This window comes from Heterocephalus glaber, unplaced genomic scaffold, assembly GCF_053883595.1.
Source record: "Heterocephalus glaber isolate CG9 unplaced genomic scaffold, H.glaber_assembly_v1.0 deba00000676, whole genome shotgun sequence".
Classification (NCBI taxonomy): domain Eukaryota; kingdom Metazoa; phylum Chordata; class Mammalia; order Rodentia; family Bathyergidae; genus Heterocephalus; species Heterocephalus glaber.
In genome coordinates, this window is record NW_028258156.1 from 2754781 (window position 1) to 2767230 (window position 12450).

A 12450-nucleotide genomic window follows, 5' to 3' on the forward strand; every position below is an offset into this window, starting at 1 on the left:
TCACAGCCAGCTAATTATGGGCTGAATCTGCCCCAAACTGTGAGCCAAGTAAGACTGCTCCTCCTTTTAAGTTGTGGGTGTTGAATATTGTGTCCAGAAATAGGAAAGCTGCCTAATACATACATACATCATATTTTATGATTTTTAATACCAATCCTCTCAACTTCTTCCCAAATAATAAGTTAGGTATTAGGAAATGCTGTTCTAACAAATATACTCACAAATAATTATTAAGCATCTAACTATGTGCCAGCCACTGTGCTATACATAAGGGCATCCTATGAAAAGCACAAGAACACTGTGTTGGAATCCTTTACTTAGGGATGGTATTATTTAGTGTGGTAGGGAACTATTTATTGTACTAGTTGTCTGGAGCCAAGACAAACTGAGTTTTCAACTCAGTTATAGAAGTGTTAAACTCCAAGATTTCCTCTAACCTCTTTCATTTTTCTTTAGGAAAGTATTTTATTGGTCATCCTGAGGATTTTTATAGGATTGAATATTGTTAACTTGGTCATCCTGAGGATTTTTTTTCTTTTCCTGGTACCGGGGATTGAACTAAGGACCTCACGCTTTCGAGGCAGGCATAGTGCCACTGAGCTAAATCCCCTGCCTGATCCTGAGGATTTTTACATGAAGGTCTATTGTTGACTCTCTTAAAATGGAAACAGTTCAGAAAGAAACAAAGTTCCAAGCAGAGGAAACTGTGCCTATCTGATTTTCTTTACACAGTGAGTCCAGATCTATACTGTATATACAATTCCAAGACACCAGTACTTTCATTTTCAGAGTAACTGAAGCATGTTTGAAATTTCCTCGCATTACCTCTGTGTGACATAGTCTCTAATAGCCTCTGATTTACACCACTGGACTGTTCTTGAAGGGTCACCAGAACTGGAGTCTATGCAAAGCCTACTCTTCTCTATAAACATCTGTGATCCAGACAGAGGTCTAATTTTGCAATCTGGACCCATACTGAGGTTTTCCCAACTTTGACAGATGTGACTCCATCTAATAGATAATATTTTTGTCTTCCCCACAGAATGTGAATGGCATTAAGTACCATGCTAAGAATGGTCACAGAACACAGATTCGTGTCCGCAAACCATTTAAATGTCGATGTGGGAAGAGTTACAAGACAGCTCAGGGCCTGCGGCACCACACAATCAATTTCCACCCCCCGGTGTCGGCTGAGATTATCAGGAAGATGCAGCAATAATATGCTGGTCATAACTGTGCCAAGAAATCCTCACCAGCAGTTGCTGATTTTGAAAACAGCCACCTTTTTGCAGGGGAAGCATTCAGCAACCCTTTAAAGAAAAAGAATTAAATGCATGCTTTAAATTTTTTCTGTAATTTTGGAATGATGTATCTTTGTAGAGTTAATGATTTTGTACATTTGCACATGTAATCATCATACCCATTTTCATTACTTGGATATAAGGTGCTAAATAAAAAAAGCTCTAGGTTCTTCAGCACATTTCCCCCAAAATAAAATAAAATTGAGGGCATGTTGCATATTGTTTAGTTGTATTGCAGTGATATTAACTGGGGGGAGGAGGGGCTAGCACTGAGATTGTTTTTTCAAGATTGTAATGTGATTGAAGTTTTTCAACACATCAACTCACCTATGTTCAAAACCAAAATAATACCTTCATTATTGAACTGGTTACCATGCCTTACATAATGGAGTTAGTATTTGTGAGTAGAAAGACATTAGGTAATGGAAATATAAATAAAAAAGAATGTTTAACATAATATGCTAAAAATATTTTCATATTTAAATAACATGCATAAAAGGTGTGCTTTCTGTGTTTTATATTATCTTGCAAATCCTTTTGCCCTTTAAAAAGCTGAAAATCTTGCCATCTGACTTACCAATAGTTTTAGGGTTACAAGTGGCATTTCTGTATAAAACATTCTATTCAGTTCACTCATTAACACATTCGTTGAGTGCCTGCTGGGTGTAAGGAATTCAATTTATACATATTATTATTTGAGGACCAAGATAACAATTTAGTGAAATACTTTTTCCCTGAAATCTGTTTGGAAACCAGTGCAAATTTTGTGTGTGTGAAATTTAGGTGTAGCTTCATCTTCGATGGAGTTTTAAAGCACTTTGTAGTTCTCTATTGCCAACAATTTAATGTTTATGTGTTGCCAATTCTTGCAGCCACTGCCCTAACCAACCTGTGGGTTGCAAATCAGAATTAAAATTGTAAGCATGTTTCAAAGAGGAACATTTCTGTTGAGGCCCCAACTGCCTCTTTTTCATGTTCATTGTGTTTTGAGACTTACTTTAAAAGCACTTTTCCCATCACATTGTAGATGTCTGCATAATCATTGGAAATGTCTGTTTAGCTTTATAAAACATATTGCCGAAATATGAAAATGAGCCTTATTGACAATTAAGTGCTTCTTGCAGCAGGTGGTCAAAGAAGAGTGACTAAAATGACCCATTAGAGTGACCTACATCTGGACCATTCCTGAAGTTTTTCTCACTGACAGTACCATCATGCCTTGAGTGTTCTTTTCTCCCAAGTGCTATTCCTTAAACACAAGAGTTTACCAATTGCCTAATTATGCAGTAAAGTTGCTTTGAGACAGCTAACTGCCCACAATACACACAGGTTAAAAAGCAAACTCGGATTCCTTATAACTCTTCCATGTTCCCACTTGATGAGAAGTCTTACACATGGCTGGGAAATGGGGGGGGGGTCCCTCCTCAATTTTTCAGACATTTGAAAAAATGACAATTCTGTTAAACAAATAGGTAAGCTTCTATATTCATAAGTTGTGAATCCCTCATACTGAGAGATTTTAAAGTATTTATAAAGACACTGCCCACTAAAAATTTCAGCTCTCTGAAAAGTGGTCTTGGTCCTGAATATACCATGTTATCCTAAATGTTTATAAGGGTGATCCTGACATGAGAATCAACTAGTCGGTGCATAAGTTGGCTATTTCATATCTACCTACAGTTGACCAAAAAATTTTAGGCCAGCAATTATTGTTTAGCTTTGCTCCTTCTAGTGCAAGAAAATACAGGCTGGATCAGTAGTTCAATAGCTAAACAGTCATAAAATAGTCATTGTGCATGTTAAATTTCTTTCAATGATAAAACAAATTCCAATTTCTATTTACTTATTCATTGTGACAGTATTACTAAACAGGTAAGGATGGGAATATTTTGTTATACCGTGTATAGTGAATGTATTGTACCGTGTCTGTGAAACCTGTGCTTTAAATTATATTTTCATATGTTTTGTTGGGGACAGAACATATTAAGTTTGAAAGTGACAGAGGTTTTAGAACTGAAGGTAATGTAATCAAAATTCCTGTCAAGAAAAGCTGCTTATAAATGTAAATGAAATCACATTTAAAATAAACTGTCTCTGACCCAAAATAAATCTGGCTTTTTATTTTCATTAGTGTCCATTATGAAAACTCGTATCAAGTTAACCATGGTAACTAATATATTTGGTTCTGTGCTTTGTTTTACCTTAGGCTGCCTATTATTTTGCAGAATTCAGTTCACACATACAGATATTAAGAGTGAATTATTTTTCTATGAATAACAAATTATCATAAGCTTGGGACCAAACACTATTTAAAAACTAGTAAGTTGAATATTCTCATTTCACTAATAGTGTACTGTAATATTCAAAGGATGTTTTTAGATTAGCATGGTTCATAATTAACTGCAATAAAAATGCTCGGTATTGAACATATTTTACCTGTCATATAACTTGCCCAATTCAAACATATTTTACAAGCAGCTTCAGTGCTTCTGCCTCCCATGGTGGCTGCACCCTAACAGCTGGCATCTGATGCCTAATACTCAAACCTTTTTCAGAGGATTCCAACAATATACAAATTCTCCTACAAATACAAGTGACAGGGTATGTCTGCAGTTCACATATAGCACCCTAGAAGGCCACAGTCTGAATATTAGATTAACATCTCAAATAGTTTGCCCAGAACAAGCTTCAACATTTTTGACAGCTGTCAAAGTAGCAAATCAAAAAGTCAGTACTTTAAATTCTTGACATTCACGTTATTAGAAAGAGAGAGGAAAATAGTTTAGACGTCTTTAATGGCCCAAGGTGCAAAAAAAAAAAGTGAGGATGCTAGGTTAATGAAAAGCTACTGCAAATAAATTTGACAATGAAACTACAGACCTCCAAAAATGTATCCTCTTTAATATTAATGAGTGCTACACAACAGAGACGTAACTAAAGATACACATTACTTTAATTTGGGTTTATACATTACATTTTTAATCACTTACTAATAATGTTATTTCAAATAATCTCATCAGGAAAATGAGAAAAAGATTCTAATACATATTCTGTGATTTTTATGCCACAACCACCACTCCTATGAGGTCATTTAATACAAAATAAATTGTACTGACTCATCTTTCCATTTGCCCATTCATTATAAATACAAATTAAATGTAGTTTAAAAATATTCTCTAAAAATTTCTGTCAAAATTAGCAAAATATACCTTCTATTTCTAAAGCCAACATTTCATATATAAAAAGAGTATTTTTGCAAGCATGTGATATTCTATATGCAGCTCCATTTCTAAAGAAAATTAAAAAACTATCATGGGCTAAAAAACTGTGGACTTTTCTGATTCAAAGAATTACTTCACAAAACTGTTAATGATCAATGCTTTTTATTACATAATATTTAGTAGTCATGCTCAATCAACAAGGTCAACAGAAACTTGTAATTAGTCTGCTAAGTAATCTGGCACACTATTACATTTTTTTTTTCAGTGCAGTAACATTAAAATAATTCTTCTATCCTTTATTCACAGAATTTTGCAAACCAGGGAATAAATAAAGATATAAACACGAAAGAAATTTTCTTAAACCAAGTAAGATTAACAGAGGCTAAAATTATAGTTATTGATAAGCCAGAGACTGATCGTGACTCTAGTAACACCAAAATCAAAGTAGCGCTTAGTCAGAAAAGTGCTGTAGTGGTGCAAGACAACTTACGGTCTCCTTAGTGGTCTATCTGAGGTGATATTTTTAAACTGCTAACATGTATTAACTCTTAGTAAAGAGTAACTAGTCAAAGTTTAGAACGTTCTGATCAAAATGGGTCTGAACATGCCTTTCAAACCCCTGCTGGTCATAATCAGGAGGGAACTGCTCACTGCACATTGGGCACACCTTCCAGTGACTCTCCACATGTTCTTCAAATTTGCTCTGATCATAGTTGGGAGGGAACATTAATTCACACAAGGGACACTTCTTGTGAACATCAAAGCTTAAAGGAAGAGGAAAATAAAAGAATTGTAACACCAGTCATCGTCAGTATATATACAAAGGTACATTTGTCTAATTAGCTGATATCCATACCAAACACCCTATTTTGAAAGTCTTTAGTTACTCTAAAACCTTTTTCTGCTTTTAAAGACTTGCTATAGAGAATGGTGTATAGCAGTTGGCTTTTTTTAAAGCCTCTACATTTAGTTTCACATTAGACCAATAAAGAAAACCTTTTTTGTTAAAATCCACCAAAATTCAATCGTATTATGTGTAATGAGACTTAATGAAAAAAATTCCTCAAGTTTTACTGAAGGGAAATGCTCTTTTTAAAACTAAAAGGATGACTACAAATCAACAGTGCTCATTTGCTTTAACAGCTAGGAGCTTTTCCACCACTGGTTCTCAAGGACTGCACACCTTGGAACCATCCAAGGGCAGGTGAAAGCATGACCGCTGGGCCCTGTGGCTGAAGCTGCTGAGGCCCTGGGCACTTACATTTCCAACATGGCCCAGGGACTGTACTGTGAGAACCATTAGTTCTACAGTGTCCTATGTGATTCTAAAAGAGAAAGAAAATAATTACCTGGAGTCAAAGCAAAAGCCTGCTCCACGCCCACGTAAGTGCTGGCTTGGTGGATCAGGGGCAGTGGGCACATTTTCATCTTCCTAGGAAAAAAGAAAAAAAAAATACTCTGAGAAAGTGAAACCAAATATAAATTCTTCAAGTAAACCTGTATTGACTGTTACAAGGAGTAAAATTACAGACTTAAATTTAAGTATTTCACTACAGATTAATGGTGTGGCCTTGAAATTCAGTCCTGCCCCATCCTAGGGCACACATCTGAGGCTGCATGGTGCATATTGAAACTGAGGCTAACACCCATCTGTATATCACTATGCTCCTTCCTCTACATACAGACCTATGATAAAGTTTAAGACAGGCACGGTAAGAGGCTAACAGGAATAATACAGTAAAACAAAGCAATATACTAAAATGAAAGTTATATGAATAAAGTCTCTCCATTCCTCTCAAAATATCTTAATGTATTTTCACCTTTTCTCTTACAGGAAGCACTTTACAGCTTTCTCTTTGGCATATCCAAACTGCCAGAATCCCTTCTAAAGGGCTTTGGGCCCACTGTTCAGTAAAACAGGGTTACCTGAATAGAAGTACTATAATAACTTACTATTGGACATATTTTGGCAGTGATCTGAAAACTGAGAGAGCTAAGTGACCACCGTATGTATGATAGATGCAATGGATAAGAGACTGATTCATGCCCTGTATGACATTTCAATACGCACAATAACATGCAACTTAAAACGCAATTTATTAAAATTTCCACTTAATATTTTCAGACCACCACTGACTACATGTAATGAAACCACAGAAAGCAAAACCACTGATAAAGGGAATAGTACTATAAAAAAGGAGTAAAATGGGTATGTACCACACCTCTGTGAAGAAATGAAGCTGAGACCAGTAGCTTTTCAAACCTATTTATATACACAATTTTACTGACTTTTTATTATTCCACAGACTGGGTGACTACTTCCTAAGTATCTCAAGACAATATTGCTCTAACTACTCATTTACTAACTGTTAATTTGCAAAAGAAAATATTTTAACAGGATGCACACATACATCAACTACACAATATACAGGAATCATAAATACAGGAAAACTAATAAAATATGTGTGAATTTGTATATGTTCCTGGGTGCACATGATGGCAAATCACAACCAGAGAACACGTTAACACAAAACAATGCAACAAACCACAAGCCTCAAAACTTGAACAAATTCAATATTTGATTAACAAGGTTGTCAAGTGAGATTTCTAAAAATAGTAAATCTGAGTTTTAGTCATAAAAAATATTAATTTGGATTCCCATCCCTGCATCCCAGTAGTATGTTTTTAGAAATCTATACATGCTACATCAATAGCCAAATACAGAATTTGATTTAATACCCAAACCAGCCACATCACTGAAACTGCCCATTTCTTCTCTTTCTCTGCAGCTGTTAGCTGCTCCTGTGTCGTGACCTAACAGCACATAAGCAGGTATAGCAGGCATTAATGAACACCCTTTATGTTGCTGGGCACTCCCACTTGGCCCAGAGCTGCTAGTAATGGCTAGTCAAATGGGTCAAGGGAAGAAGCACCAAAAAAGTATGGGTGGTGTAAAACGGCAATGTGAATGAACAAACAAAAAACAAATGAGTATTTTTGGGGGGACCTGGCCATCATTCTATTTCCCTTCTTGAAAGGTAAAGGAGAGGCTTTCTTCCTTCCTTCATGTGAAAAACTGATTTGTTTACATAAATGCTTCCTAGAGGATTTATCTGGGGAAAAGGAAGAGGGGACAGATAATCTAATAGGGGACTGAGAATTTGGGGGATAAAACAAGTATCTTACACGCTTCAAAAACTAAGTGTTCAGGTAACTAAAATCCAGGCACCTTTTAAATGTGAATATATAAAGAAGATAATGATACAGTACTTAAACCTGCTAAGCTTCAGTATATATGACAGTAAATTTTGATTCTAAAACAGATTACTCTATCTCCCAGGTTTAGGACTTCCACCAATAGTATCTGAACACTGAATCTCCTGAAATAACTAACATAATAGTGATAATGAACACAAATTTCTCATTCATCTTTGAAAAAGAAAATCATTCAAAATTTTTAAAAGTTAAAATAATGAGAAAATAAAATAGGTCAAGTTTTGATGTTATAACTATTAGTATTCTGTGTGTGTGTGTGTGTGTGTGGTACCAGGGATCTAACTTAGGACCTTGGGCTTGCCGGGCAGGTCCGGCACTGCTGAGCTACATCCCGGCCCTGCTATTAGTATTTTTAATGGCAGACATTTAAAATAGAATATAACTTTCTAAGGACCAAAAACTCGGAGCCAAAAATCTCAGAGCCTTCTTTGCCCATTTTAAATAGCCAATAGCTTACTCCACTTTTGTGCTTCCATGAATCAGCCAACAGAGTGCATTTCAGGCTAAGGTGCTGTACTCACAAACTATCAGACCTCTACGCATTAAATACTTGGAGAGAGGAAAAAAGGAAAAGCAATTTATACTTTTTAAGCCACATATAACTTGGCAATGATAACCCTATTCCGTTATCTTTTACTACCTATTAACCTAATAAAAGGGAATTAGTGGAACTTTTATTAGGTTAATGAAAAAAATTATAATGAGAAATATCAATCTGTCATGAAATAAAGAAATCACCTATGTGGAGGACAGCTCAGCACCAGAAAGTATACAGTAAATCCTTAAAATAGTCAAATCATATAATAGTCTCCTATGATACTGATAACGGAGAATGATCAATCAAATCTTCACTTAAGAATGTATTCATTTAAATACATGAAAAAATGTTCAACATCACTGGTCATTCGAGAGATGCAAATGAAAACAATGCTGAGATTCCACTTCACTCCAGAAAGAATGGCTGCTATCATGAAATCAACCAATAACAAATGCTGGTGGGGCTGTGGGGAAAGAGGAACCCTGCTCCACTGCTGGTGGGAGTGCAGACTGGTGCAACCACTGTGGAAATCAGTGTGGAGATACCTCAAAGAACTAGGACTGGAAGTCCCATTTGACCCCGCTATTCCACTGCTGGGGATCTTCCCCAAAGAATTAAAAGAATCATACCACAGTGATATATGTGCACCCATGTTCATAGCAGCACAGTTTGTGATAGCTAAAACTTGGAAACAGCCCAAATGCCCATCAACTGGAGACTGGATAAAGAAAATGTGTTTTTTTTATAAAATGGAGTACTACTCAGCCATAAAAAATGAGAAATTAGAGACATTTATAGCTAAGTGGATGCACATTGAGGCGATACTCTTAAGTGAAATCAATAGGACACACATGTATAAATACGAAATAGTTTCTCTGGTGTGAGAAACTGAAAGTGTAAATAAGGACTAATTGTATAATAGGTAATGTGAAATAGGAAGAAAAGGGGCAAAGGGGAAGGAAGTGGGAGGGCTAGGGGAAAGGACAGAAGGGAATGGGATTAATATGAGAAAATGGAAAAATAGGAACAAAATCTTTGTAAATAGGGAGGACTGGAGGGGTTGAAGGGAGGGCTGGGCAAGGGTGAAAAATAAGATCCAAGAGAGACTATGTAAAGGTGCAAATTTCCAATGATGAATATCATTATATTGTATACCTAAAATGTACCAATGATTAGAATGAATAATCGATAATGTAAAATACGAAGAAAAGGTCCAAAGGGGTAGGGGTAGTGGGAGGAGCAGAGGAAAGGAAAGAAGGGAAAGGAAAAATGATGAGAAATGGAAAAAAATGGAAATAAAGTCTTCGTAAACAGGGAAGGGTGGAGGGCGTGAAGGGAGGGCTAGGAATGGGGAAAAAATAAGAACCAAGATACATTATGTAAAGGTACAATTCCCAATGAGAAATGTAATTGTGTTGTATACCTACAATGTACCAATAAAAGAATTTAATAAAAAAAATAAATAAATAAAAATAAATAAAACTGTTTCACTAAAAAAAAAGAATGTATTCATTCTATTTTACTCATCAGCACGGTCAATTCTTTTCCAAAACCAGGTAGATTAAAAATAGCAAATGCTATTGGGAAGTGAGAAGGGAGACCTTCTGTTAGCAACAAAAAACAGCTTCACGGGGGAAAAAGGAGGATGAGAATTCAAAATATCCAATGGTGTCAGCATTAGACCACAAAGCTTCAATATAGATCTTAAAAGAAGGTGACGTTTATTGTTAATTTTTACATTTATAAAATGAATCATCAAGGTTTTATCAGATAGTCTTTATGAGGGCAAAAAATCATGTATTCTTAATTTAGAAAGATTTCCACCCAAGGGCATCAATTTCAGCACTGAAAATTATAAACCCGAAAGATTTATAGCAGATTTAAAGTATCGGTGGGTATTTCAGCTGAACTGCTGAAACAATCTTAGAACCAAATTTTATTGAGAATACCATACTGAAATCTATTTATAAATAATTCCAAGTTATTAAATTAAGAACAATTATTAGTACTTTAATCCCATCAAAGATCTGAACCCCTTATATAGTGTTCATCTGCCTTTAGACTCATCAACATACTACTTTTATTACAAATTGGTTCTGAAGGAGAGCAAACAGGCTATGGTAAAATGGAGCTCTATTTGAAATTTAGAAACTTCTCATTTTATACCCCAAAACACACTCTATACAAAAAACAATTATTAGTTTAGCTTGGACATTTGAAATAGTATTAAAATAGATTATCTTCTTAGATAACTTTTTTTAAAGGGTTAGAAAACACTGTAAGGTAGTGCCTCAAAAAAGTACCACATTGATTAAATTGTAAGGAACCACACAGAATTCATTTAATCTTGTTTTTATCATGTCTAATTATCTATTTTTTCTTACATTGCTTATGCTTTTTATCTAACAAACCACTGCCTGATCCGAGGTAAATGAAAATACAGAAATAAATCTTTGAGTTTTAGCTCTCCTATTTTGAGTGAATCTTTGTATATGGTGTGAGGTAGGAATATAGTTTTTCCAGCTTGATTTGTTACAAAGATTATTCTCTTCCCATTGAACTATTTATGACACAATAAAATGGACTATGACTACATACTGTGTTACAAAAAGAAAACACAAAATAAAAATTTAAAAATAAGACAATATGAAAAGTGGCAAAATTTGAGAAACACAAAACTTAGAACAATGCAACATGACAAATGGCAAGCAGGCCTTGCTTATTTCAAGCTGCAATTTTCAATTGTGGAGTCACTGAAACTTTAATAACCACAGACACGTCTAAGAATAAATGCTAAAAATGTGCCATGAAAAAAACATGTATCAATAAAATTGTCTTCAATTTGGAGTTCACTTTGAAGAACTAATGTAGAAAGCTCCAAACACATCACATATTAAGGTTATATGTGAGCCTCAGTCTTTCAGAGAGAGAAGAAGGAAATGAAGGTAGAGGGAAAAATAACAAAGACATAAAAACAAGAGAACAGAACAATGTGCATTAAGGGAAAGAAAACAATCTAGCTTTGAATAATGGGGTTAGGAAGTTTGGATCAGTGCATCCCAAACTTTACCAAGCATATGATCACATAGAGTTTGTTAAATGCAATTTGATTCTCAATAGGCCAGAAGCAGGGTATGAAATTCTGCATTGGCAAACTTCTAGGAGATACCACAAAAGTTGGTACAAATCACATTTTTTGAATAGCAAAGATTTAGACTTATAGTTCCAAAAACTGGGTATGAAAGTGCCTAGGGCACCATAGAAACTTCAGAGGGACATTCAACAGATTCTGTGGGATAATTTTAATTTCCACCATGTGAATAACCAGTTTGAGACCACTCAGGTTCAACTTAGTACTACACTCTTTTCACTAGCACCGTAGCTTGACAAGGTGGGTCTCTAGCAGTTGTGGGTATACAAAGTACATGCCATGTAAAAATTAATATGAAAGAGGAAATGACGATGTTTGTCCAGTATGATTCCAAGACTTGAAAAGCTGTACAGTGGCCAGCAGTCACATACACATCCCATTAATAACTATCATTATTTGAGAATGAAATAAAAATATTAATTTTTCCTTTCAATTTAGGTATAGTATTTTTTCCAACAGCTTACTAAATTTGTTAGGTGATGAATACTTATTAGACATTTCTCTTGGCCAAGGGGCTGCTATGGGAAAAAAAATTTGCTGAGATGCTAAGGGTGCCATGAGCTGAAAAAGTACAGGACTGATGGTATAGTCTTATCTGACAGGTAGGTAAAAACACAGCTTCCACAGTCCAACTGAAGAGGTTCAAATCCTGCCTCTCTCTATCAGACATGTGTGATAAGGCTAGCTATTTAATCTATTTTTCGGTTTTTTCTAATGTGAAATAGTGCTAGTGACAGCTCCCACCTCTCTTAGGACTACAATGAAGAACAAATGAGTTCCTGTATCTAAAGAGCTTAGCATTAGCTGGCAAACAGCTATAGAAATGCTTAGAGCCATCACCACCATCACAGTTCTGATGTTAGTTACTGCAATTACTGGGTAAATGGATGTCACAAACGATCCCAGTTTCCGGTGAGAAGGGAGGCGATTACAGCAAGCGTAGGTGCCGGGGTAGGCTGAACG

The 12450-nt window shown here is 35.4% G+C and overlaps 2 protein-coding genes across 2 annotated transcripts in view; one reads left to right on the top strand and one right to left on the bottom strand.

The window, feature by feature from the left end:
- The window catches only part of Jazf1 (JAZF zinc finger 1), a 348619-nt gene extending 345209 nt beyond the window's left edge, over nucleotides 1-3410 (top strand). The window contains exon 5 of the mRNA XM_004839497.3: nucleotides 1043-3410. Coding sequence (XP_004839554.1) covers nucleotides 1043-1219 — 177 coding nt within the window. The 3' untranslated portion in view covers nucleotides 1220-3410. The remainder of the gene's footprint in view (nucleotides 1-1042) is intronic.
- Nucleotides 3411-4667: 1257 nt separating this feature from the next.
- The window catches only part of Tax1bp1 (Tax1 binding protein 1), an 85535-nt gene continuing 77752 nt past the window's right edge, over nucleotides 4668-12450 (bottom strand). The window contains exons 17-18 of the mRNA XM_004839499.4: nucleotides 5872-5954; nucleotides 4668-5286 (exon numbers count right to left, since the gene is read on the bottom strand). Coding sequence (XP_004839556.1) covers nucleotides 5085-5286; nucleotides 5872-5954 — 285 coding nt within the window. The 3' untranslated portion in view covers nucleotides 4668-5084. The remainder of the gene's footprint in view (nucleotides 5287-5871; nucleotides 5955-12450) is intronic.